Genomic DNA, 26,962 nt, shown 5'->3' with positions numbered 1-26,962 from the left:
TGTTTCGGAGGTATCATTTGCATGTAGTAACATTCATTCTTTAAAATTCATTCTTTTTAAGTCTACAGCCCAGGAGTCCGACTGATGTGTGGTTTGGGAACCACCCGCCACCGTCACGATAGAGGACATTCCCGTCATGTCAAAAAGCCCCTCATGTCCCTCTTCACACCCAGCCTCTGGCTTCTATTTTTTCATCTTTTTTCTACAGTTTGGCCTTTTTTCGAATGCCACGTGAGTAGAATCATATCCTATAGCCTTTTGTGTCTGCCTCTTCCACTGACCATAATGCTTCCGGACCCGCATGGATCGCGTGCCCACTCTGGCTGTCGCTGTGAAGGATCCCACTGCACGGGTCCACCTCCACTGGCTTCGCCATCTCTCCGCTGATGGGCATCTGTGTTGTTCCCAGTTTGGGATGATAAAGCGGCACGTGAAATTCACACGTGCATCTTTTCATTGACACAGGTTTTCATGTCTCTTGGGAAAACACGTAGGAGCAGAATTGCTGGGTCCTCCAGTATGACTGACTTTCTAAAAACCGCCAAACCGTCCTTCCAAGCGGCTGCCCCAGCTTCATGCCCACCGATAATGTCCGACAGTTTCTCCACATCCTGGCCAGGGCTTGTGGGTACGCCCTGGGACCTGCCTGCGATTTTCATTTGCATTTCCCTGATGACTGCAGCTGTGAAGCATCTTTCCATATGTGAATGCACCATTCATACTTCTTTTTTGATGAAATCTCTGCTCAGCTCTTCTGCCCAGTTTTAAATTGGGTCATTTATCTTTTCAACTGTCGAGCTATATAACACACCTTCATCTCTTCTAGATGTGTTTATCACATATGTGCTTTTGCAAACATTTTATTCCAATCTGTGGCTTACCTCCCCATTTTCTTAACAGTGTCTTTTGAAGAGCAGAAGTGTTTAATTAGATCAAGTCCAATGTGTTAAATGTTTTTTATGATTCATACTTTCTGTGTACTTTCTGCGAAATCTTTGTCTAACTCAACATTTTTAAAAAGGAGGGGGGATTTCTTTCTTCTTTTATTCTTTATAGTTTTAAATCTTACACTTGCATCTATGATCCATTCTAATTTTTATATATGATTTGAAGTAAAAGGTTCAGGTTTATCTTTTTTTGCAAATGGATATTTATTTGTTCCAGCACCGTTTGCCCATAAAGACTACCTTCTCACCACTGAAATTTCTTAGCACCACAGTCAAAAGTCATATAGGAAAAAAAAAAAATTAAAAAATAAAAGTCATATAGGAGTGAGATTATAGACTCTCTTCTGCTCCCTTGGTCTTCATGTCTATCTTTATGTCAGCACCTGAATGCTTTCGTCATGGTAGATTTAGAGTAAGTCTTACAATCACATAGCAGGAGTCCTCTAGATTCTTTTTCACACTTCTTTTTGTTATGTTGGGTCCTTTGCCTTTCCATATGTATTTCAGGATCATCCTGTCAATGCCTATTTTTTTCAAAATGCCTACCAGGATTTTAATTTCCATTGCACTGAATCTGTAGATCCGTTTCGGTGAAAATGATGCCTCCACAATATTAGATCTTCTTGTCCATGAGCATGGTATACCTCTCCAACTCTTCAGACCTTCTTTAATACCTCTAAGCAGTGTTTTACAATTTCCAGGGCACAATTATTTTGTCAAATATATCTCTAAGTGTTTCGTATTTAGTCGCCCCTGCAGTGGCTACTTTGATTTTTATTTCCAACGGTTTATCTCTATACTTTAGACATAGTGAGTGACTTTTTGTATTGACTTTGGCTCCTGTGACCACACTAAATTTACTTATGCCTTCGGGAAGCTTTTCTGTAAAGTTTTTAGAATTTTTAACATCTACAATCATGTGGTCTGCAAAGAAGACAGTTTCCCTTCTCCCTTTCCAATCTGCATGCCTCGTGTTTCCTTTTCTTGCCTTACTGCACTGTCTAGGATCACCACACAATGTTGAATAGGCTCTTGGGAGCAGATGTCCTTGCCTTGTCCCTGATCCCAGGGGGAGAGATTTCAACATACAGATTTTATATCAGTGCCTTTTATCAGATGGAAGGGATTCCCTTTGACTCCTCATTTACTGAGATTTATGCATATTTTAGGTTGAAAACTCTTACAAAGTGGCCTGGAATGTTAATTTTGTAAATGCAGGCGCAGAACAAATAGTGGAAAATAAATACGTCGAAGTGTTCAGCTGATAATTTATTTGGCTGCATGAACAGAAACCATCACCAGGATCATGGTTTAAACAAGGAAGGGATTATGGTTCATTTTTATGTTCCTCTTTATACTGTTCAATAGCTTTCCACATTTCTATGATGGGTGTGTATTGCTTTTATTTCAAATCAATGGAATAATAAAGGTCAATTAGTGTTCCACAGGAAACAACATTATGATTAAATAATTGTCCTCCCCCAACGTCCACCTAAAACTAAACCCACAGGACTGTCACAGATCTTTTCACCTTTGCCTAGCCGAGGGTCAATTTTTTTTTTTTTTTACAGATTTTATTTATTTGGCAGAGAGAGACACAGCGAGAGAGGGAACACTAGCAGGGGATGCAGAGGAGGGAGAAGCAGGCTTCCCATTGAGCAGAGAGCCCGACACAAGGCTCGATCCCAGGACCCTGAGATCATGACCTGAGCTGAAGGCAGACACTTAACGACTGAGCCACCCAGGCACGCCTTCTGTAATTTTTAACTTCATAAAACAAAATGGCATTTCCACTTCCCAGGGACACAACATCTCCGGAGTCTGATGTTTGGAGGGGGCCACCCTACCCCACTCATCCTCACAGGGGCCCCCTTGGTAAGGCCCGAGTCCAGCTCACCACTGCCCTTCCAGACTGAAATGTGGACAAAAGGCAAACGTGTCTGCTGGCTCACTGGTTTTCCAACACTGACACTGGCTGGAATCTGCCGTGAAATTCTCGCTGGAGGAGACAACTTTAGAAACAGATGAAAATTAGTTCTTGGACATGGTGTCACCCCCTATTAAATGTCACAAAGCAAACAATGTGATAAGCAAAGTTAAGAGGAATACTTCCCTTTCCAAATTAAAGCCGGCATCTGGCCAGGCAAGGCCCACACACCTGCCCAAACGCTCCTCGCACAGCCCGGATGGAACAGCTTTCAGAGCCCGGCTGCGGAAGGGTCCCGGTGCTGTTTTGTTGGTTCTAGGTGGCAGTGCTGAAATTATGCTTTTCAATTATGTGATCCAAGTAAAAGAATATTGCACTGGGTCACTCTGACCTTTGGAGGAATATGTTACGTTACTTCCCCCAGGACCAGAAGGCATTTTTCAATTACTAGAGCCAAGCAAATCTTCAGTACACTCTCACCATGACTCAGAACCAGCCGCATGGACACGAAGTGAGCACATAACCGTTCAAAACTGCTCAGCTCCCCTGAAGGAGGCACCACGAACGGGTGACAGAACTCAGAACGGGCTCTCACAGTCATCGCGTCTGAGCCACACCCCCAGTCCCACTGAGTTCCTGGGGCCCGCACTCAGCGGGCTGACGACGTGCAGTTCCAAAACCCGCCCTCCCTGGAGATTCCACGTGGCCAGGCTCAGTCGGTGCCCCAGACAGCGGCCGAGTACGAGAGCGGACGCGGCGCCCACCCTCACTACTGGACGGTTCCTCCACAAGCATCCAGCCCGGATACTGCCCACATGAAAGTGGGCGGCCCCTCCCTTCACCCCTTAGCCTATCCCCGCCCAGGCCAGCCCGCTGTCCCACCCACCCCTGTGGCTTCCCATGTACCGGCCCCAGCCCACCCCCTTCCCTGGGGCTCCAGGGCACACTCATTCTGTGTGATGGCCTGGTGGGGAGGGGACCCTACAATCAGCAGGACCTGGTATCACCCTCTATTCGGCTGGCCACAGCAGCAATTCAGCAAACACACAGACCACCAGAGACAGGAAGGGGAGCAAACGGGACACAGGGAGCGTCTACTGATTGTCCATTTGGTCCCGGAAGGTTCCCTTACGTCTTCTGATTAGATGGGAGAAGACATCCCACGGATGCACGTGAGTCCTAAGTGTTGTTAATGACCCACCTCTGAGGACAACGCCGTGGGGCAGGGAGTGCTGCTCTGTCCTCCAGATGAGGAAACCCAAACCCTAAAGGCCTAGGCAGCCCAGCCAGGTCCGGACCTTATATGACAGCATCCCACTGCCCCCCAGGAGCACGGGGCGGGGGGGTGGGGGGGAGTGACGGCCTCAAGGCAGGCGGGCAGGCAGCCCCACTCTATCACAGGGGCCCCCCTGGGGTCGGTCCCCAGGGACTCCGCGCTGGGGCACAGTAGGCCCAGCAACAAGTACCGGCTGTTGGCTGGAATGACAGCTGCAGGAAAAGGACTTTAAAACATTCCTGTGTTCTAATGCCATGAGTCAGCGTCGCGGAATCCACCCCAAGGAAATAATGAGAGGCAGAAAGGATTTACCAGAAAGATGTTCATCCAGGTGTTATTTATAACAACAAATGATTGGAAACAAGCCAAGTTCACCGCGCGGGGAGCAGAGGGGTCAACTCCAGCGCGAGCACACCGTGAATGACCGGTGCCTGTGGGGCTGCTTACAGTTGGCAATGGCGTGGGGAGTGTCTGTGACCAAGGCAGGTGCACCACTGTTCCTAACTGAGCTCGGCCAGGGTAAGGGGAAAGCGTGAGAACAGAATGAATGCTACTGAATGCTTGTGTCCACCCCCCGACCAAGACACAGAGAGAAGGCACCGGCTAAGGCCCAGCAGAAGCGTCCTCCCCCAGCCATGCTGGCTCTTGACCTTGGACTTCCCAGCCTCCAGAACCACAAGAAATAAACTTCTGTGGGTTTTAAGCTACCCAGTCTGGGGTATTCTGCTATAGCTGCCCGAACTAAGACAGAATGGAAAAGAAAAAGGCAGTTTTGTATCTCCCAGATTTGCTGCAATAACTATGCTTTATTTCGTAGTCAAGAAAATCTGACACGGGTATTTGGGGCATTAGCAGAATTTCTGAATCTCTCACCAAACATCCTGAAACACAAACTCTACCTCCCTGTCCCCTAGACAGGGCTTCTCTGACACGCTACTGTCAGCTGCACAGACTTCCCCACCCTTGTCCCACCTCTGCTGAGAGCCCCTTCACCTCCCACGTCCCCAGCTAGTCCAGAGCCAGTGCCCCCCGCCCTTAACTCCTGAGACACAGTCAGCACCTTCTTATTATCCTGGCCACATGGAGGGCCGCCCCTGCAGCCGCAAGTGTCCTGCCTCTCAGTTCTAGCCAACACGCACAGCCCGGGAATGTAGCGGTGCCTGATCTTTTGCTAAGTAAGCACCCGGCCGCCGACATGAGTCAGCCTTTCCTCCCCCTCGAGGAGCCCCAGTGTCAGCGTGGAGGTCCGCAGCGTCCTGCCACCCTGATGCCAAAGTAGAACGTGGTGTGGTGGAGGGAGCAGCCCAGTGCCGGGATGGAAGAACGGATGCCGGGGGCGGGGTGGCTTCAGGGTCTGGATCAGTGGGTGGGTGGGTGGATTTGTGGTCTGGGTGGGCGGGTGGGCGGTGGATTTGTGGTCTGGGTGGGCGGGCGGGTGGTGGAATGGGTTCGGGGTCTGGCTGGACGAGGCACCGAGCAGGTGGGTGAACCGCCCGGAGGAGTAGGTGGACAGGTGGGCGGGCGGGTACACCGGGCGGATGTTCAGAGAAACGTCTGGATAAAGAAGGCAGATGACCTTTGCGATGCAAACCGAATCAAAGGCACCACAGCTTCGTCTCTTGCTGCTCCCTCCCCGCCATGCTGCTCCCGTCACACCAGACCCCGAAATCAAAGACCGAGGTCAAACAGCATGAAGGGGCCGCACATCCCGTTCCCCTGTGGCTGGAGTCCTCCTGTCGCCCAGCCAGCGCTCCCAGTGACTCCTCACTCTCTGTCACCTCCGGAACGGCGTCCTCGGGCCCCCACGCTGGACCGGCGGCCCTCCTCTGCGCTCCCGCCGACGACCGACTGCACCACGGGAAAGGGGGCAGGACCGCTGTGGCCCGCAACGCGGCACGCCCCCACGGTTCCACCAAAGCGACCGCCGCACGCTCCGGGACCGGCCGGTCCCCCCAGGACGTGGTGCTCAGGGGCAGGGAGCGCATCCGTGCTCGAGGGTTGGGCCTCTGGAGCCGTGAAGAGCCCACGTGTCGCCACCCCCGACACGCTCAGATGAGTGCGTAAACGGGGTAGGGGGGTCTCCGCTCCTCCCCGCGGTTCTGGGCTCCACCAGGACAGACCAACGCCTCTGCGAGAATAACGGTGACGAGGCTTGGGGCCACCACGTAGCTCCCAGCAGGGATCTTGTAGAGACGAGAAGGGCCCCAGGGAGTAAGCGCGGTTGTCTGCTTGTCCAGGGCCCAGGACTCTCCAGTGTCACTTGACACCTGACCCACCAGGGGAAGGACCCTCAAAGCCTGGCGTCCAGGCGGGCCTTCCGGGCAGTGAGCAGAGACTCAGCTGGCAAGGGAGACTCCGAGGACCCTTGTGACTTGCACTGGGGAAAGGGGCAAACCTCACGACAGCAGGTGGCCCTGCGGCCCGACAGTCTTGGAATGACGGTGCCCTATGCTGGCCGGGGAGGGCGGGGAGAAGACCCGGAGTCAGTGACCACCCAGCCCGGGCAGTTATGGCAGCGTCGGAGGTCAAGGGCCACACCCACACCGCACCACCGCGTGCTGAGCTCCAGCACCAACCGCGGAACGCTTCTCGCGTCAGCGCGGTCATGTCCACGGCCTCTGGTTTTTCCTTCTGCCCCCGGAGAAGCCCCCGATCTGCGTCTGTGGGATGGTCTGGTGGCAGGTGCCACTCACAGCTTGAACACTGCCACCTGCACAGGAGGAGCGACGCGCGAGGCTGCCGCCCCAGGGGGGACATCGGAACCGGGGGAGGTGCCGCCCTCGCAGGCGAGCTGCGCGGTGGAAGCCGCGGGGAACCGGCTGAATCCCAGCTGCCCTCCCGGCTGCGCTTTTGGTGCTGGGCAATTCCTTCGTGTTTATCAAATGATCACATGGTCAGCCCCTGCCCCAGAGGATCGGCACAGACAACACCTATGGACTTTGCCCCCAACTGGCTGTGCGACTCCAGTAACCTACGCGCCAGCCTCAGTTTCCCCGCCTGCACACTGAGTGGATGGGGGTCGTGGAGGACAATTTTGGCTCTGTGCCGCTAGCCACGCGTGCTCCTGCTGTCAGAACAGCACCCACCGGTACGTGCACAGTCGTCTGCCCAGTCCCTTCCTGAATAGCTCGTTTCTTTCCTCTTTCTTAACCACAAACCTTCTTCATTGACGAAGGCATTCCAGCCCAAAGCAGCCGCCTGCCAGCAGGAAAGGCGCGAGGCTCCCGGAGCAGCCAGCCCACACCTCCCTGTCCGGCCTCTCCTTCAGGGACACACCTGCCCCCTCGCAGCCGCCCCCAAGCTCCAACGAGCCCCCCGCCCCGCCCACGGGCCGCCCCACGCCCAGCCGCCCACTCCAGCGAGCACGAGTCCCAACGCTCCTGTGGGCGTCCTCACCACCTGTGCACGCACAAGCCCAGATGGCTGCGTGTTTCCTCTCCCTAGAGAGGGGCGCACACCACCGGGAGCTCTCTTCGCTGCTTCCCTGCATTCCGGCCTCCAGGAGACCCATCCCTTCCAGGAAACGCAAAGCCAAGACAGCCCTTTCTCTTAGTGGCTGCAGAACGTTCTTCGCCGAGGGGCTCTGATGACGGGACCCGGTACTTCCGTGCTCCGCTTTTCCAGACGGTGCTGCCCGACCCCACAGGCGTCCACACACACGCGTGTGCACGGAGTATTAGGGGAAATTCCAAGACCCGCTGGAGTGGCCGGGTCCCAGAGCACGTGCCTTTTAACGCCGGAACAGTCAGAGATACTGCCTCTGCCGGCCTTCGAGGGGTGACCCAGGAGAACCCCCACTTGCCCTCACAGCCTGGAGGCAACAGCGAGTGTCCTTTGCCCAGCCGGGAGGCTGGGGGCCCCGGGTTTCCCCCTGCATTCCTTTCCAGCGAGCATGCTCTCGTGCATTTAGGAACTCTCTGTATTTCGTTTCCTAAGAACTAAGCTCGTCTTCTGCTGGGGAGGGGGCAGGGCAGAAGGGGCGAGGAGGGGGTAGTGTGGGTCGTTTCTGGCCGTTTCTTACTGATTCACAGGCCTTTCAAATATTACAGCCAGCGACCCCTTCGCTGCCGTCCATGTCCCTCCTCCTCTTTTTTATGCTGGTTGGTTGTTTTGGGTTTCCTTTTGGCCTGAGAAAAACTCTTGACTTTTGCGGAATCAAACTTACTCTTCTCACTTCTGGGGTTTCTGGGAACGGCCTCCGCACCCCCAGGTGGTAAAACCCAGTCTCCCACGATTTCTGCTGGCCGCTGCACGGTTTCGTTTGCAGAGACCCCGTCTCCGATCCATCTGGAACGCGTTCTGGCGCGGGAGGAAGGCAGGGCCCAGCTTCTCGTTCCCAGATGGTGTCTCTGCTCTCCCAGCCCGTCTCAGTGACTAATCCTTTCCCTCCGGGCCAAGTGAATGCCGCCTTTATCAGGCCCTGAATTCCTCTGGGTGCTGTGCCTTAAAGCCCACAGAGAGCAAAGGCTGCCCAGCCCCCCTTCCCCGCCCACATAGAGGGGAGGGTCTCTGCTGGCCCAGCCCCGCCCCCCACCCAGGAGCAGCCCGAGACTGAGACCGGACACCCTGGTGTCTGGGATGGAAGCAGCTCGGGCAAAATCCAAGGCGTTCCCCCTTCAGGAATGCCCGGGCACTTACAGTATCAAAAATGGAAATGACCCGCGGTCCAATCAGAGGAGCCGCTGCCCGTGAATTGGGCTTTTCACAGCCGTCGTGTCGGGGAGCAGTGGGCTGTCCTTATAAAGCGAAGGGAGAGAGCCCAGATGAGCTGTGCTGGGACTCCAGGGCCGCCCCCTCCGCGGACAGGACGCTGGGTGTGGGGCGAGGGGTGGGGCTGCGGGCCGAGGCCCCCGCGGCGCCCTCATCTCCCGGCCAGCCCCCCTGGTCTCCCCTCCACCCTCACTCTTCGTGCTTCAACCCAACAGAGTTTGCGTTTTGGAATGATGAGTGATCTTTATTGTCTTCTGCACTTTTTTGTGTTTTCCAAAATGACTCTAATGAAAAATCTATCCTTTTTCATTTAAAAAAAAAAAAAAAAAACAGAATTACAGAAAGAAGAGGAGACGGGGCAGACCTCTAAGGAGGGGCCGCACCCCTCCCCACCCATCCCGGCCTCTCCTCTGGGCATCTGCACGGGTCCCCTGGACACCCCGGGCAGCACGAACTCACCCAAAGTCCCGACTCCGGGCAAACCGGCAGCCTGGCCCCAACACGCCCTCGGAGCCCCCGGGTGCAGACCCAGGAGGGCTGGGGAAGGACGTGGAGGGGGACATGGAGCCAGATGGGTCAGGGGCCCGGTTCACCTAGGCCACCAGCAGGGGGGTCCCCAACTGACTTCTGACCCCGTGTCCCCAGCACCCCACAGGCACTGCCCTCCCCCTCCTGGGGTGTCAGAACGGGGCAGCAAGGGAGGCAAGCCGGGGTCACTGTGCACCGACCACAGGACCGGGAGCCCAGGCTGTGTGCCGTCCCAGGGGCGCAGCATCTGATTCTCAGGACACTGCAGAGCGTAGACTGTGGAGCTCTGTAAATGCTGAACTGCGTTCTAGGAAGGGCTTGTCTTCAGCCTCCCGCCCCGTGGCAAAGCTGTGCACAGTCCCTCAGTGTTGGGCACACAAGCCTCGCTCACAGCTCTGGAGCTTGGTGACACGCTCGGACGCAGTTTGTGGCCCAGGAGAGATGTGATTAATGCCAGACCCAGGGCACCGTGTCTGAGCCAGAACGTTCCGTGAGAGCCCTCTCTCTCCCATCCAAGTGGGCAGCTGCCACACGGCCCCCTCCTTCGAGCGCTGGGACAGCTAAGGCCGGGATCAGGACGCAAAAGGGACATGAGGGCCCTGGGGCCACAGGACAGGAGGGTGGAGATGGACCCCCGGGGGCACTGCCAGCCCGGCCACTCTCCACCTTGGCGCTCAGCCCCCGTCCCGAGGCCCGCAGCGGGGCTGTATCTCCCAGGGGCCTGGGCACACAGCACTGTGTGGGAGGGTGCGGAGAGGGAGCAGGGCCTGCACAGCTGGGCCCAGCTGGGCGGACACGGCAGCCGGAGTTTCCCCAGGCGCTGGGAAGTCACAGCGGGAGGAAGGGGCCGCGAGAGGGAGAGCCGGCATGAGTCCTCCGAGAAAAATGTGTGCGCCTTGAGCCTGACATCCCCCAGAGATGGGCTGCCCAGAGCAGCGCGCTGTCCCGGCCGTTCTGGGGAGCAGTCACTCCCTGGCTGTTTACTCTGCTGCACGAATCAGACCAGGAACTATTTTACTGAGGGGCTCGAGAAACACCAGACCGGCCCCCTTTGGAGGATTTTCGTTCTTATTTTCTTGCCAAGATATGGACCAGGCTTCAGTGTTTATGGAGGAAGGCTCAGCCCTGGAGCCCAGCGCCTTTGCTGGGGCTTAAGTTCAGCCTGGGGAGGGCTGGAGCAGGAGAGCCGGGAATGGCACACGGAGGAGCCGGCCCAGGCTCGCCCAGGGAGGTGGCTCAGGGCGTCGCGCCCCGGATCCAGGGCTCCGCGGGCGGGCGGGAGGCAAGACGCTTATGGCGACAGGAACAAGCCCGTCACCCCCCAGGAAGGCCTGCGCGACAGAAGCCGTCTGAGGTACGGGCCCAGAGCAGTCCTGATCTGGAGGAGGCAGGCAGAGCGGCTGGTGTTTACGGGATTCCAAAGCAGGGCTGACGGGGTTTCCGGAAGTTATTTACCGGGAATTAAAGGAGTCTGAGGTGGACAGATCTGGAAAGGGTCCTCTGGAGGGATGGCAGCTGGGGAGCCGGGTGGGAGCTGAGAAATCATCCAGAAGACAGAGAGGAGGAGTCGGCTGGCGGGGTCGGCCGGGGCACTCAGAGCCGCGCTTGAATCTCAGGTCTGCTCCTTGTTGGCTGCGTCACCGGACGCATCCCCACAATGCCGCCCGCCGGGGTGGCTGGACGTAAGCAATCCCGGCAGAAATGCCCGGCACATGGGAGGCTTCGGGGCACCGGGCAGCTCTGTGTGCTCCCGGGACGGTGCTCCCGGGACAGTGCTCCTGGGATGGTGCTCCCGGGACAGTGCTCCCGCCTGCGCGCTCACACACGCCTGCCGCAAACAGGTCATCTGCAGGGGGTCCCTCGAGAGACCTGGGATGCTCAGCCGCTGCACAGATCAGTGTCCGTGGGGGGACGGTCCCGCAGAGCGCCGGGCCCACAGACTCCGGTCCGGAGTGCAGAAGCGTTCTTCCAGACCTCCATGACCAAATTCCAAATCCTCCCCGTCCTCCCTCCCTGAGCCCCTGCAGGGGACTCGCACCCGGAGTCCCCGCCTCCGCCAGCCAGCGCGGAACCCTGCTCCTTCCCCAGAATAGCCCAGGTCCCTCCACACCGGCCCACCCTCCTTTGGAAGACCAAACACATCGGCCAACACCCTGAGGGTCTGTGAAGATCTCTCCGTTCAAGGTCACAAGCATTTACGGACCGCACCCCCCCACCCCCCCCGCCGTAGGCACCGTGCGAGGCCACAGGGTCCAGAGACCACCCCCACCTGCTTCCCCCGCTCCACACCGAGCCTCCTGAACTGTCAGTCTCAGCCTGTGAGGGTCGCAGCCCAGTTCCGCTGCACACACAGAGAAACTGAGGCACAGGGGAGCCAGGTCGCACCAGGAGGTGCAGCACCGGCCACCCAAGCCCCACCTGGGTCTCCGCGTGTCTAGCAGGGACTCTGGGTGAACCCGCCCCGTACTTGGTCTCGAGGTTTGGGTCTTCTGTGCCGTGGCCGCGAGCGTGGCCGTGTGGACTTCTGCCTCCCGACGCGGCCCCCCACCAGACCTGCCCGGGACCACAGACACGCCATAAGCCCTCCTCCCTGGGTTTCAAATAAATTCAGATTCCCTGAACTTCTCCAGGTTGAACCCGTCCGGCCCGCGCACACAGGACGGCTGCGTCACCCAAGCAGCAAGTCGTCTGAGGGGCTGAAGGGTTCTCCAGGACTCGTGACCCATCCGAGGAGAAAACCAAGGGCGAGAGGCTTTTGCTCCGGTCCTTGACACACCTGCGCGCTCTCCCTGGATTTTCGGATCCATCCTAGGCACCGTGCTAGGAAGATAAAGGCGGGTTCGGAAATCGGGCCCCGGGGCTTGGTTCTCAGGGGCTTACTCTCCTTCACGGAAACGCTGATGGTTTAAAGATGTGGATCGGGTCCTGGCCCAGCTTCCCCCGCAGCTCAGCCACACCAGCTCAACTCTAAGGACATCGGAGGGGCTGCCCCACCCCCCCCACGGCCCTGGGAGCGGAGAACCGCTCAAGGCGGCCGCACCCTTATCTTTACACCCTGCGGTCGGCGGGCACGGATCCACACGCGTCTCCTTCCTCGTGTGTCCGCTGGTACTAAACAGGCAAGGCCCACCCGGCTGGGCTCCGCTCCCCGCTCTTTCCTTCCCGCTGAAATGGAAAAACGGACTCAGACCAGGCAGTTCACCCGCTCCTACAAACTCTCTCCCCACAGCCCAGCACAGGCCCCGAGACCTACCCCTGCAGAGCTCCTCCAGAGGGGGCAGAGAGGTCACGCGTGGTGGCCAGCGGGGTTCGCCAGCCTCCCCCGCCAGCCCCCCGCTGCGGGGATGAGGGCCCCGGAGAAGAAGGAGGCGGCCAAGACCCCCGGCCCCCGCCGCGAGGTCTGCTCTCTGACTCTAGCTCTGCACACCGGGGCCTGTTCCCAAGAGGCTGCACGGAATCAGATTCCCTGTAGCTGAGACCCAATATCCTAGAGGCCGTGAGCGGCCGCTCGCTCGTGCTGAGCCTTCTGCGGGCCTCGGGCTCCAGCACGTGGAATGAAGGAGGTGTCACCTTGGAAGGTGTCACTCTGTCAAAACGGTGCAAAAAGGGAAAAAAGCCGCAGAGAATCTCACTCTTTACCTTCAGAGAAGCTTCTCAATCAAGCGTACCTCCCTCCTGCTCTGCCTACGTCCGTTCACCAGGAGACGCGCGCGGGGTGCTGAAAACGCCCCCTGAGCCCAGAGCCTGAGGCCTCCCAGCTGAGCTGCGGCCCACCAGAATGGTGGGCAGGCCCGAGAACGGACAGGAGAGTCAAGCCAAAGGGACTGTCCCCACGTCCCCACCCTCTTGTGGGGACATGCGCCTTCCAGCCCGGGACGGCAGCCTCCCAGGGCCAGGTACCGTCTACAATCGGACGGGCCCGGGAAGTGGAGGTGGGCACCTGTCCACACGGACGGGCCCAGGCCGCCGCAGAGAGTGCAAGGATGGGCTGATTTGGAGCTTGGGGGCCCAACAGTGCGGCCCTGGCCGACAGTGCCCCCGGCATGCTCCTCTCCGCCGGTGGGCCCTGGTGGCACGGACACAACGGGAGGCCGTGACTTAAGGAAAACGGGGAGTGTCTGCAAGTTGAAGCAGCGCTCACTATATTCCTGGCGAGCAGGAAGCGTTAAGAAGCTGGAAACCCTGTGGTTTATGGCGACCAGTGAAAACCAGCAGCGCTGGAGCCTGGATTCCGGCACTTTCCACCTGGGGTGCCGTCCGCCACCAGAGGGACCTGGCAAACAGTGGCCACAAACCCTCCTGGAACAGAAGGAACCCCGGGACAGACCTGAGACCTCCAGGCTACAAGTCCCAGGACGAATCTGCGAGGTTCACACACCATCCCCCCGATGGTGGAGATCCAAGACCATGGGCTTCCCCTCCCAGAGGCAGGACAGCGGGTAGCAAAGCCCACCCCAGGGGTCTGGTCCCCCCACTTCTCAGCAGACTTCAACCCCAGGAACCCCCAAGCCCTCCAGTTCTGAGTGGATTCACCAGCAAAACCACCCTGAAGCCAGAGGCCAGAGGCTTACTGAGTCCCAGAAAGACCTCCAGTTCCTTCCCCAGGAGCCCGGGCCTGTCTGCTCTCGGGCCTCGCGCCCCCACACCCCGACAAAGTAGCTCCTCAGTGTTCGGTGCAGAACCTTGGACGGCAGCCCCCAGGGAGTATTACCTGTCAAATGCACCGACCTCTCCTGGGTTCGCCCCCATCACCAGCTGGACCCTCTGCACTAACTGGCCAGCCACCAGTCAAGTCCAGCAGAGCCCTGAATTCTCACCCAGAAGCCTTATCCCCACTGTCCCCTTGACGGTTCCTGCCTCCCCGGGCTCTGCCTGTACTAACCACAGGCACAAAAGAACCGCAGGGTTATACGGTGCTTTCACGACCTGCTAGTAACTGCACTGACGACCTTGACCACAGGCATTACTGTTATTCGCATGACTCTGTCTGCCCTGCTGCCCTGAACGCAGGGTCCAGGACAGCACGCCACGGGCTCTGCATCCACACACAGGCCACGCGCGCAAATCCGCAGATCCCCCGGCCGCCCTTCTGCGTGCTGCCGTTGCCTCTCAGCTGGAGGTAAGCTAACTCGGATCAGAGAGGTCCAGTGAGGCACTGGAGGTCCCACAGCCGGGGCCACACCCTGCTCTCTTGGCCTCCAAAGCTACTGTCCTCGTCCTGCGTGCTGACTCATCGGCTTCCCACCCTCTTCTCCTGAACTTTCATTTCAAAACTCAAAGGAGCGGTGGCCGGCAGGAGGGACGGGGGCTGGCCCCACACAGGGACAGGGAGCCCCGGAGGAGGTCCAGGCCCGGGCTCCATCTTCTGCTCTCGTCCTGGGGGATCCCCGGCTGAGCCCGCTCACAGCCCCCCACACAGGAAAGCAGACCTGCACCCCCACCCCCCCAGCTCACAGTCAAGCCCAGAAACCACCAAGTTGCCAGGCCGGGGTCCCAGACTCAGGGAGCTGCAGCCTTTTGCAAACTGCCAGCAAAGCTGCTGTCTCAGGACCAGCCCTTGGGGCCAGGACATCCCTGGGGGTGGGGCGATGGTGAGGGGAGGCCTGCTCCAGCTGAAGCCACTGCCAGGCCTCCCGTGTCCCCGCAGTCCTCAGCCCCAGCTTCTGGGCTGGGCCACGCCTGGCCATACCCTGTCCTCTGCTCTTTGGCCCCAGCAACCTGAGAGCCCCCGGGGAAACAGAGTCGCACATGCAGAGGGCACCCAGTGTCCTGTCTTGCGAGTGTCCCACTCAGGGCCCGGAGCAGGTGGAGAGCCCAGAGCCTGCCCCACGGGCCTGGCCCACATTGTCCTTGGGCCTAAAGAGGACACCGAAGGGTGCCACCTTCTCTCCCGTGGCACCTTAGCAAGTCCCAAGGGGCTCAGCTCTGAGGCCTGAATGAGCTGCCCCCCATCTACCCACATGGAGGCCCCAGACTCGTGTCCTGCACTGAACACACCGCAGCGGTGACCATGAGAAGCAGCGCTGTGACGGTCCTCAGGCAGTTCCTGGGCCGATTCCTCCCGACCTTCCAGCAGGCTTCTGAGACAGGCAGTGCTCCTGTGCCCACTTCACAGATGGGAAAACTGGGACACACAGAGGGGCTCTCGGCACCGGCAAGATGCAGGCGCCTGCCCTTCCAGCTCCCAGGGGAGTGAGGAGCCCCCCTACGTGCAACGCTACGGTCCTCTGGCCCAGGACACCAGCTCTGAGCTCATCTCCGTGTCCCTCAGGCCCCGCACAGACACAGCACAGAGAGGGAAGGACCCACACTGAGTGTGCTGGGCAGAGTCATAGCTGAGTATGATGGGACATCAGGGGTCAGTGGCACAGTCCGTGGGGTGCAGAGGAGGGGGGTGGGGCTGGATGGCATGAGGTTAGCCGTGGGCAAACTCTGGTCGACCCCACATGGATTGTGGGGAGCTGCTGTGCTACCTTCAAAATTTGCCCTGATCACTGCTTCTTGAAGGTGGGACCACGCCAAGAAAGCAGGGCAGGCGTGGGAGTGGGGAGCCCCGGCCTCCTCCTCTTCCCTCCTGGCCCTTCTCCCCTTGTAGGTGTCCCCCCACCACACACACACACCACCACGGATCCTGAAGCCTGCAACTTACCTAACCAGGGAGAAAGGGTGACCCTGAGAGAGCTCCGGCCTCCCCACCAGCCCCTCCCTCCCCCACTCTGGGCTGACTCCATCTCCTCCCTAGAGCTCGCTGCTCACAGCCCCCCATGCTAGCCCCACCACCCTGGGTGTCCAAGAGGCCCTGCCTGGGTTCCCCAAGTTCAGTGAAATACAGCCACTGTCCAAGCAGGACTTGCTGTGCTAAAGGGCCCTTATCTAAACTAAGACTCGGAATAACTGAGTAATTCCCTGGAAAATAACCCCATTCGGAAACCCTGTTCCTGAGCTTCCAGCCTAGAAAGGCCTGGTCGCTCCTGCCCTCTGGGGCAAGCATTTTTAGTCTAAGAGGACCTGGAAGCTGGGGTCCCTTCCTCCTCTGCATAAAAGCAGCAGGAACGCCCCTACTATCTCCTCTGAAGGACAGCAGCGTCTCTGCGGGGCGCTGGCACCAGAGACCACCTCCTCCAACTCCTTCCCCCAGAGCAAGCTGGGGGCCCCCCCAGCACCGCACACTGTCTCCAGGGAACACAGAACAGGAAAGAGGTCCCAGTCACTTCACCCTACAGACCCGGAACACAGGCGAGGCCCAAACAGGGCTCAGGCTTCCCGCAACCGGGATGAGAGGGGGCCGTTCCTCGTCCCCATCTCCCTGCATGCCCCCTGCAGATCTCCGGGCTCCCGGCTCTCCTGGCACCTGCTCCAGGAACCCATCTAGGTGGCCAGGGCACCAGGGGCCCACTGGGTGCACAGCTGCTGGAATGTCCTCCGCAAGAAGGCCTTGACATTCAGCAAGGCGCCCTATGGTGGGACCTGACCAGCCCAGTATCAGATGAAAGAGACAGGGAGGCCAAGGCTCCCAGACCACCCACCGTGCGCAGGACACCACCTCGTTCTCCCGCACAAAGACAGGAGAGCCCCAAGGTGCCAAGGTCTCCTCCCCGGGCGGGCGTGGAGAACGGCAACCCGCACCAGCATCTGCACCGGTCCCACACCCGGTCCCACTCCCGGTCCCACTCCGGGTCCCACACCCAGTCCCACTCCCGGTCCCACTCCGGGTCCCACTCCGGGTCCCACTCCGGGTCCCACTCCCGGTCCCACTCCGGGTGCCACTCCCGGTCCCACTCCGGGTCCCACTCCGGGTCCCACTCCGGGTCCCACTCCGGGTGCCACTCCGGGTGCCACTCCCGGTCCCACACCCGGTCCCACTCCGGGTCCCACTCCGGGTCCCACTCCCGGTCCCACTCCGGGTGCCACTCCCGGTCCCACTCCCGGTCCCACTCCGGGTGCCACTCCCGGTCCCACTCCCGGTCCCACTCCGGGTGCCACTCCCGGTCCCACTCCCGGTCCCACTCCCGGTCCCACTCCGGGTCCCACTCCCGGTCCCACACCCGGTCCCACTCCCCGTCCCATTCCCGGTCCACACCCGCAGGAGGGCGCTTCTCGCTCGGGGGCGGGGGACCGGCCGTCTGCAAAGCCTCCACGTGCGCCTCTGCGGGGTGGGACCAGCGCACCCAGCGCAGGCTCGGGGGAGCCCCGCCGGGGTCTCCCTGAAGAGGACCGGGAACCAGAGGAAGGACGCAGCTGGGAAAGCGCCCTCGGTCCTCCAGGCAGCGCCTCGCTTCAAACCCGCCCAGGGCAGGCCTCTAGCGACCTCCGGGCCGGACAAAACAGGCTGGACTCTGATTGGCCAGCGCGCCACAGGGCGGATAGGTGCCTCCCCCCTGATTGGCCAGTGCTCCCTCCCCCGCCCCCGCTGGAAGGGGCCTCCCTTCTGATTGGCCAGCACATCTCGGGGCTCGAAGGTGCCTCCCCTCTGATTGGCCAGTGGCAGCCCCACCTGCAGCCCCACCTGCAGTAACTGCGCCGTTTGCTGCGGGACCGTCCCCGGTGCGGTGCTAGTCTGGGTCCCCCGCTGCCCCGGAGGCTCCCAGGCGGCCGGACGCTGACCCGCTGCTCGCGCGCGCACCCGCCGCCGGGGCCGGCACAGATCGGAGCCGCGCGGGAGGCCCCACCCGTCGGGCGCAGGGCCCAGCCTCTCCGCGGCCCTCGGACCCTCCACCGGGGGGAACGGCGGCCGGAGCTGCTCGCGGCCGCTCTCGGCCACCCTGCGCGGGGCGGAAGACCACCGCGGCCGCCCTGCGGGGCCGTTAAAGCGCGCGCTGTCCTGGTGTCTGTCCGCGTGCGACCGCGGCTCTCCAGAGCTCCAGCCCCGCAGCCACCGCGGCCGCCCGCGCGCGCCCACGCGGCTTGCGGCCGGCGGTGACCAGAGCTCACAGCGGCCCGGCGGCCACGGCGCTGGCCCCGAGGACCGAGGACCAGCCGCACAGGCCGCCCAGCAGGTGCTGGAAGCCCAGGACCCTCGCGCGGGCACTCAGAGACGTCGCAGTGCCCCCGCCGCTCTGGGCCATGGAAGTTTGGGGAAACTGGGTCAGACTGGGCTTCCGTTTCTTGGGCCTGAGGCCCCGAGGAATGGCGACACTCACGGCTCACGGGGGCTACCAGGGAGGCTGGGCTCTGCCAGAAAACGCGGGGTGAGTCACCCCTGACGGCGATGCCTCAGACCGAGTGACCCCCATGACCCGCACCACATGGCCACACACCCCCGCACGGCCACACACACACCCTCACGGCCACACACACCCTCTCAGGGCCACACACACCCTCACAGCCACACACACACACGGCCACACACACACACACACACCCCCCCCCCCGCACGGCCACACACCCCCCCCCCCCCCCCCCGGCACGGTCACACCCCCGCACGGCCACACACACACCCTCACGGCCACACACCCCCTCGCACGGTCACACACACACACACACACACACACACCCCGCACAGCCAGCCGAGCATTCCTTCGTCCCATGCCACCTGGGACAGCGCCAGCACCGAGCAGCATCTGAGCCGGCAAAGCCCCCACCTGCGCGCCCCCCAGCGTGAACATGTCCAGGGCACCTGCCGTCACTCGTGGTCCCGTCACGGAGGCGGAACACCAGAGCCCCGCGGTGGGGGGGATGTGGGCAGGTCCGTTCCCATCTCTGGACTCAACTCCTCCTCGCAGAATGGAGGTGGCCCGCGGAGGAAGGGGAGCTTCCTCCGCCCCTTGGCCTCAGCACCACGGATGTCCCAGCGAGCAGTCTAATAAGTGGCACATTTCCTGTGTCACCACTTCTTCTGTTTCCCCCATGTGGGAGGCACTAGTGTGACCGTCCACGGGAGACAGAGGGGCCCAGTCACGCAGCCAGCCGGCAAGCAGGACCCCACAGCCACTGCCTAGGGCGGCCTCGGGGTCTAGGAAGGACGCACACTGGTAACTGGGCTCGCTCCGTGCTCTGCACATGCTACGCACCGAACCCCCACAAAGAGCCCTGCAGGACTTAGGACTGTCATCCTCTTCTTAAAAGTAGGGAAACTGAGGCACGGGGGTGCTAAACTCACAGTTGGTAGGAGTGGAGCTGGGGTGTGGCCAGCCTGAGCATCACCCACACAGGGTTCCCCATGCTATGCCCCCCGCCCTGCAGGTCTGCCCGTGAGAAGAGACAAAGCCGGCTCCGCCTTCAGGATCTCAGGATCCCCGGAGCCACGCCAGGCCAGAGATCTTAAGAGGGACATTTGGCAGAGTGCAGACACCGGAGTGCCTTCTGCGGGGGAACCCACATACACGAGGAGAGGAACTGCAGCATCTCATCGCCACCCTCCTGTGAGGAAAAGCCTCTCATCAAAGGATGGGGCCCGGCAGGACCTTGCAGGACCCCCACCTCGTGGCTCCCCAGCGGGCTCCACGGCCACGGTTCCTCTCTGAGTCTCCCATCTGGCGGGGCTGGCGGGGGCACCCATGATAGGGAGGTCAGTGTCACCTTGTCCCGGGCTGCCCAAACACAGAAGGTCCTCGGGAGACCACGAGACATAGGCACACGCAGAGACAGGACACACAGACACGTGGACCCACACAAATCAGCATGTCACGCATGAGCACGTGCCCGACACGTACACCCAGAAACACGCACATGTGCCCAAGGGGCTTGTCAAGCGTGTCCCAGGCGACTCGTGCAAATGACCCAGGAGGCGACGTGGAGCCGATGAGGGGCGCACACTGACCCAGCCCAGGGGAGATAGAAGCCTCTGGGAATTGGGGCCTCCTTGGACAGCCACACCTCCCTCTGCTGGGCTACTTCTGGGATGGGGGGCAGCGGTCACAGTGTGCTCGCTTGCTCGGTTCCTCGTGCAGAAATGCCACCCAAACAGCAGCCATGGCGTGTCCTCCCTTACGCGGGGCTCACGCGACAGCGGGCAGTCCTCACGGCCACCCCTCAAAGCAACTCGGCCCATTTTCCAGATAGGAAAGATGAGGCAGAGTGACTGGCCCAGACCAGCCACCCCGAGCAGGTCTCAGAGGCGAAACCCCGCGACTATCCATGCCGCCCCTGGGGTTCAGCCATCAGATACCCCCTCCCACACCTAACTGCCTGTCCCCCAGCACAAGAACCCAAAGTCACGGCCAGAAGCCACCCCCTCACCACAGCCGAGGCCATCAGTTTGTCTGCAGAACTCACCCAACCACTCCGGGCACCGGCCTCGCATGCAGGCGCAGACGGGGTTAAGGAAGCTCCCAGGTCTCCATCCATGCCCCCCACCCCGCAGAGACCCCCTCTTTCTCACTGCGGCCTCTTCTGAAGCACAGCCCTCCCAGGACAAGCGGAGCTGGGGGCGCCTTGCCAACCGAGTTAATGAGGGGCTTTCCAGCCAAGGGAAGCAGCCCCAGAGAACACGAACACCAGAGAGGCCTAGTTTGGAATGTCCTGCCGAGAAGGGGGGGGTGGGGACAAGAGTAAAGCCAGAGGTGGGGGAGGGCACCTGCTAAGGAAGGGGAAGAAGAGGGCGGGAAAGACCAAGTTTGGCATCACCTCCTCCAGGAAGCTTCCCCAGATCTCCCCAGTGGGGCCAGCCCTCCCAGACATGTAAGGTGACACGTGACACTTGGCACAAAAATGAAGAGTGGAACAAAGCCCTGTGCTCCCGCCCAGAAGACTTCAGAGCTCCAGCAGTGAGGAGCTCTGCCCCCTTCACCTCTGTCCTCCCATAGCCCTCCGGATCGCCTGCGGGGAGGGCCCTCAGGGTCCAGCCAGGTCTTGAGGATGCGTGAAGGGCCAGTTAAAGCGAAGGAACGAAGGAACGGAGAGTGGAGGCTGCAGCCCATCTGGTCCCTCTGGAAGGCATTCCAGTGGAAAAGAAAGGGGGGAGGGGGAGGGGGAGGGAGCGGGGAGCCAAAGCAACACGGCCCTCACCCTGGGGCCACAGGGGGCAGGACCTCCCCACACTGCTCGGGACACCAGGCCTCCCCCAGGGAGAGCTGATAAATGGAGGTGAAGAGGTGCCCCCCCGCCCCCCCCCCCAAGTCTGAAGCACTGAGGCGTGGCCATGTCAGAAGCATTGGCCAGACCGACCCGGAATCTGGGGTCCCTCATCCTGCAGGCCGGTGTGAGGGTCCAGTGAGATGACACGGCCAGGCAGGGGTCAGCACATCCATGACCAAGGTGACCAGGGCCCAGGGTCTCCAGGGGCAGGGACCCTGCTTTGCTCCTTCAATGCGGCCCGCAGGCTCCAGGGCGGGCTCAGCCAGCGTGCCTCAGGGGTGTTGGTGACTCATCCCTGACTCTCGGGGCTCACCGCTAGTCTGGCCTCTGCTGTCCTGTTATTAAGTGGGGGCAGGGGGCAGTGGGCATCTGCTCCCCGCCCCCCTCGGCTCCACCCAAGCCGTGTCTGACATCCAGGGAGGAGGCAGGCCCAGAGGGCCAGAAGGCAGGGGCGGGGCAGGCAGGCATCAGCTGTGCTGGGCTAAGGGCGTGGCCGCGGTGGCCGTCCAGAAATATCTGAAGGGTGGGGTAACGGGGCAGGCTCTGGCCAGCACCCCAGAAAGGGCCCTGGAGCAACATCACAAGAGAAGGCCCTCTGGGCTCTGGCCCCAGGAAGACACTCCTGCCTGCGGCCCTGCCGGGTGGTCACTGTGCTGGGCTGGGCAGTGACCGCAGCCGCAGCCCCTCCTGTCACTGAAATCTGGACCCCGATGAGGGCAAGGAGGGCCCCGGAGCTCCTCCCACTGCCTGTTCTCTTCTGGGGAGGCGGGCGAGGGGGAAGGATGGAAAAGGGTGTCTCTCCGGCCAACTTGATTGAGTCAGAGGGAATTTAACCATTTCGCATCTGTCAAGCCCCGCAAAACTTGGACAACCCTGCCCACAAAATTACTGCAAGAAGCCGTCACGTGACCAGAGCCGCCCAATGCTGGGCTGAGGAGATGACCTCAATTTCCAAATATTGGGGTCATGTTTCATTTCACATACTCTCCCTCGCGCCTTACAACGTTAACCGGCCCCAAATGCAATCTTACTTTTCATTCCTTCACACACTTGGCCAAGGAGAAGGTAGGAAAAAAGAGCCATGTTCAGGGAAAACTCGGAAAACATCTGGCGAGTCCCAAAATGGAGAGAACAGGCTCCCGCCTCAAGCATCTGGGGTGCCCTGGCCACCCACAAGGGACCCCCGCGCTGCCCTGCCCCGGACTTCAAAACCCATCCCACCCTGGGAAGTGGGGGCAGGTCAGGAACCTGCTCAGAAAAGTGACTTCTTCCCGTGCTTTCAAAGTGCCGTTCTGACCAAAGCCAACTGTGCAAGTTCTCGGCCCTTCTGCCATGCCTCTGCTTCCAAGGGGCCGCCCTCGCCCTTGGGGAGCAGGACACCGTTAACACCCAGGGCCCCCTGACCACATCCCCCAGTCCGCTGCAGGCCACTGTCCTGGAGACCACGACTGTCCTCCGTCTTCAGCTGATCCCCAGAGTCAGCCCGCGATCTTGGGCAGGTTACTGGCATCCCGGGTTTAAGACAGCAGGTCCCCAGAGCTAGGCTCGGCACCCCGTGTCTCCCCCAGCCCCATGTTGGCGGGACACACTGACTCCTGCTCATAGCCTTTGGCCCACCACACGCTCAACATGCCAGGAAAAAGGGAGAGAGTATCTTAATTGGCCAGCGGAACATGGAAAGTGATTCTTCCCACATGGTTTCAAATTACAAAGCGGAGGAGAGAAGGGGGCGGCAGCAGAGTCCTCCCTCCCGCCAGCTGGGCCAGCTGAGCCCACTGCCCCACCCCTGTGCCCCTCACTTTTCCTGACCTGGCACCAGCAGCCCCGAGCCTTGTCTCCCCGCCTATTAATGGGTACTGGGGCGGGGGGGGGGGGTTCTGGGGCTGCTGGTGTCTGAGGCTGTGTGAAGACCCATTGCACAGGTGATCACCAAGGTGATGCTTAGAATCCACTGTCCCACCGGGAGGCTGAGTGGGAGGGAGTGGGGAGCTGTAGGACTCCCCATGGGAGAGGGCTCCCTCCACGTGAGACCTCTGGCAGGAGGAGTGCCCCATCTGGGCACCATCTGAGCCACGCTTCCCGACCTCCCCCATCACACACACAACCTGCCTCCCAGGGGGTCAGGAGGTTTGGGGGGTGGGATTAGGAGCAGAGCTGGTCTACCAGGCTCCTGGCTCCCCGGCAGAGGGGCACTTAGTGGCCAGGATGGCAAGACTCAGAGAAGAGCAGAGACGGGGCCTAGCGTGTGCCTGGGCGAGAAGGGCAGGGCTTGGGGGCTCAAGCCTCTGAGATCCCCCCACCAGCGACCAGTGTCCCCTCGCCCGGCAGCCCGGCCTGAATGGACAGGCTGTGACTCTAGGGGGCGACCCTTCCCCGTTTCCAGGAGAGGAAGTTGGGCAGCCGCGCGAGTGCTGCGGGAGAAGCTAAGTTTCGGGACAAAGTTTGCCGGCCTCGTGGACAGCCCCTCTGGCTGCTCGGACGCGGGGTCCTGCCCCGGCGCGCGCGACAGCCCCCTCGGCCGGCCCTTGGGCGCGCGGGGCACCGCGCTGGCGCGTCTCCGTCCCCCGCGCTCACGGCCGGCCTTCGGGGAGGCGGCCCGCGCCGTCCCGAGCCCGGGGACAGCGCCAGGGAGGCCGGCGGGGCCGCGATGACAGCCGCCCCCGCGCCCGGCCCTTACCTGCGCGGCTCGGAGGCGGCGCCCACAGCAGCAGCAGCAGCAGCAGCAGCGACGGCGGCGGGGACAGCAGCGGGGCGCCCGGGCGCGGCGGGCTGCGCGCTTTCCAGCGGGTGTGGACGTCCATGCCGGCGGGGCGCGGGTCGGGGCGCGCGGGGACACGCGGGGGCGCGGGGCACGGCCCGGGAGGGAGCGGACTCGGCGGGGACCGCGCGCTTCAGGAAGTCATGGGGAGCCGGCGCCTGCGTTCTCTTTGTGGCGGCGGCTTCGGGCCGGGGCCGGCTGGCGCGCTCGCCCGCGGGCGGGGGTCGACCTTGGCCCCGGGGCGGCCGGGACCCCACTCGGCTCGCAGCCCGCGCCTCCTCGCCTCCTCCGACTCCTTCTCGCCGCCTCCTCGCCGCCGCCGCCCCGCGACCCGCTCCCCTGGACGCTCCGCTCGAGCGAGGTCGTGCGCCAGCCGCGGGGACCGGGAGTGCCGACCTCGCCTTGGGCGCCGTGCGCTTTTCCCCCCTTCGCCTCCCCCCCGCGCGCCGGGAAGGCACCCGCCGAGGCTGTCGATCCCCCGCGCCCGCAGCAAATCAGAGCGCGAGGCCGCGCTCGGCCGGGCCGGCCCCCGCCTCCCACTGGGCGCCGCGGGCGCGGGGGTGGGGCCAGCGGGCGAGTCGCGGCGAGGAAGGGGCTGGCCCGGGGCCGGCGCGGGCGCGGGGCGGGGGCGGCGCCGTCGGCCCGCGAGTGCGCGCGGACGCGCCGCGCGGCCCCCCACCCCCCGGGCCCCCGACCCTTCCCGCCCGGGTGCCCGCACCTGGCCCACCCCCAGGAGCTACGCTGGCGGGACCCCGGGTTTGATCACTTTGGGTTAAAAAAGAAAAAAAGTTGCAGCGCGGCCCAACTTTTTCTTTTACGTGGAGGAGTTCGGAGCTCGTCTTCTGGGCGGAGACTGAACGTCTAATCCTGCCAGATCGGGGCGCCCAAGACTGTGACCATCTCGTCTACCCGCCCAGAGGACCCGCCCTGCACCTTCCCCCTCCCTGCAGACTGGGCGCGGGAGCCCAAGTAGGGTCTGACTTCCCAAGGGTCCCGGAAGGAGCTTGGAGGTTGCGCATCTGGGGTCTTAATCAGGGGCAGTTGGCAGACACCCCCCCACCCCCCTCCTCACTTCTGCCTCCTCCCTGGTGACCCCTCTGCCACAAGAGGCAACCAGAGAAGATGCCCCTTGGGGAGGTGACAACAGGCAAAGGAGTAGGGGCCAGGACCTGCTGCCCTGGGGACCGCTGCGGGGCGCCTCCCCTCACTTCTTTAGGCCTTGGGGAGGTGTCCCTGGAGCAGTGGGCTGCCCCTTCCATCGGCACCCCAGGCCCAGAAAGCCTCCCTTCTGGGAGAGCTGCCGAGCTGGTTCTTAGAAAGAGAAGGGGTGAAGGCGAATCAAAAGTTTTGTCCGCGCCCCCTGAGGCGTCCACCCCCACCCCCCTCAGCCCACAGTTTTCCCGCCTGCGTGCTGGGACGGGGCAGGGGCCTGTCTCCCGGTCTCCAGCTACATCCAGACCGGTGGGGCACTCCCCAAATACCCTCAGTCCCCACCATTCTAGAAATACGGGGGAAAGTTCACTGGGCTGGGACGGCCACATGTTGCTTCTTGAGGTGGGTGGTGGGTGGCGGCTGCCAGCTTCCTGGCTGGTTCCCCGTCTACCCCGTGTGCCCTCCCACATGCCGACAGAGCATGGAGAGGTGCGTGAGACACGCTAAGTAAAGCAGACTGTTCTTTCCGGCTTTTATCATTCTTTGGGTTTTTTTGTGTTTTGGGGTTTTTTGCAACCTGTGTAAATCATACCCATGATTAAGGGAAGAGTGTGTGTGAGCTGTGTGCATGCATGTGTTTATGTATGAGGGAGGGGTGTGTGTGTGTGTGTGTTGGTAACGCTAGAGCTGGTCCTTTTATGCAACTTAATGAGACCTTCCACCTAACACTTCCGAGCCCCCGGGCCCCAGCCCTGTCTGGGTCCTAGCATGCCTCCCACCCATGGGAAGGCCAGCCTCCCTCCTTGACCTGGGGTGCTGACATAGGTCAGTGGCCTGGCTACCGGGAAACACTACAGACTTGGGGTTCCAGCGTCTCCCCCAAGGACACAGGGCAGTCCCTCCTGGACACTCAGTGGGCCCGTCAAGCGCCCACCCAGCCTCCCTCTCTGCAGGGACAAGAAGGTTGGCAGCTCACGGCCCTGAGCAGACGAGTCAGATGCATCCTGCCCTATCTCTGGAGATCAAGGAGCACGAGGTCTTGGCCAAGCTGACGAAGGTGGGTTTCCTCTCCATCCAAGCCTGGAGGTAGGTCGGGAGGCAAGTTTCCATCCCACCAGGAAAGTCAAAGAAAAGGCCCCAAACTGGGCGGCCCGACCCACCGTCCTGGGGCTGTAGGAGAACTTGACTGTCTGGATCACAGCTTGAACGCCGGTGGGCACGGTGAGACAGCCAGCCACCCTCCAGGGGACGCAGCAGGGTCAGGGACTCACCCCAAATGCCAGCTCATCTGTGCTGGAGCCAGATTTCTCAGACCAATTGCCCTTCGGGCCCGAGACACGTTGATCCCCTCACCCAGATTCACACAACAGTGACGTTTTGTGACCCCAAGCCCAGCATCCCCCCAGCCCCCACCCCGGACCTCCCACGACTGATTAAAATGAAGAGCCGGTGAAAACTGCATTTAGCTCTTGGCTCTGGAGAGTCTGTGGTGAGGAGACACCAGGGTCCTTTCAGCATGGCCTGGGGGTGCCCAGTCTGTCACCCACCTGTGCCGGGAGCGGCCCCCCGCTGCACGCATCCTCCCTGTCTCTTCTGTAGTTAATGCTTCTGCTCCCGCCCATCCCGGCGCCTGTGCTCCTAGTCATGGG

General features: G+C 61.3%; 1 protein-coding gene across 2 annotated transcripts in view; it reads right to left on the bottom strand.

The window, feature by feature from the left end:
* The window catches only part of COL5A1 (collagen type V alpha 1 chain), a 139,102-nt gene extending 114,455 nt beyond the window's left edge, over nucleotides 1-24,647 (bottom strand). For both annotated transcript variants that reach the window (XM_032306372.1, XM_032306373.1), the window contains exon 1: nucleotides 24,081-24,647. In XM_032306372.1, coding sequence (XP_032162263.1) covers nucleotides 24,081-24,204 — 124 coding nt within the window. In that variant the 5' untranslated portion in view covers nucleotides 24,205-24,647. The remainder of the gene's footprint in view (nucleotides 1-24,080) is intronic.
* Between the last annotated feature and the right edge of the window lie 2,315 nt (nucleotides 24,648-26,962).

This window comes from Mustela erminea, chromosome 12 (assembly GCF_009829155.1).
Source record: "Mustela erminea isolate mMusErm1 chromosome 12, mMusErm1.Pri, whole genome shotgun sequence".
NCBI classification, from domain to species: Eukaryota; Metazoa; Chordata; class Mammalia; order Carnivora; family Mustelidae; genus Mustela; species Mustela erminea.
The sequence above is the reverse complement of the archived record's forward strand: the minus strand, read 5'-3'. Positions and strand labels throughout refer to the sequence as shown.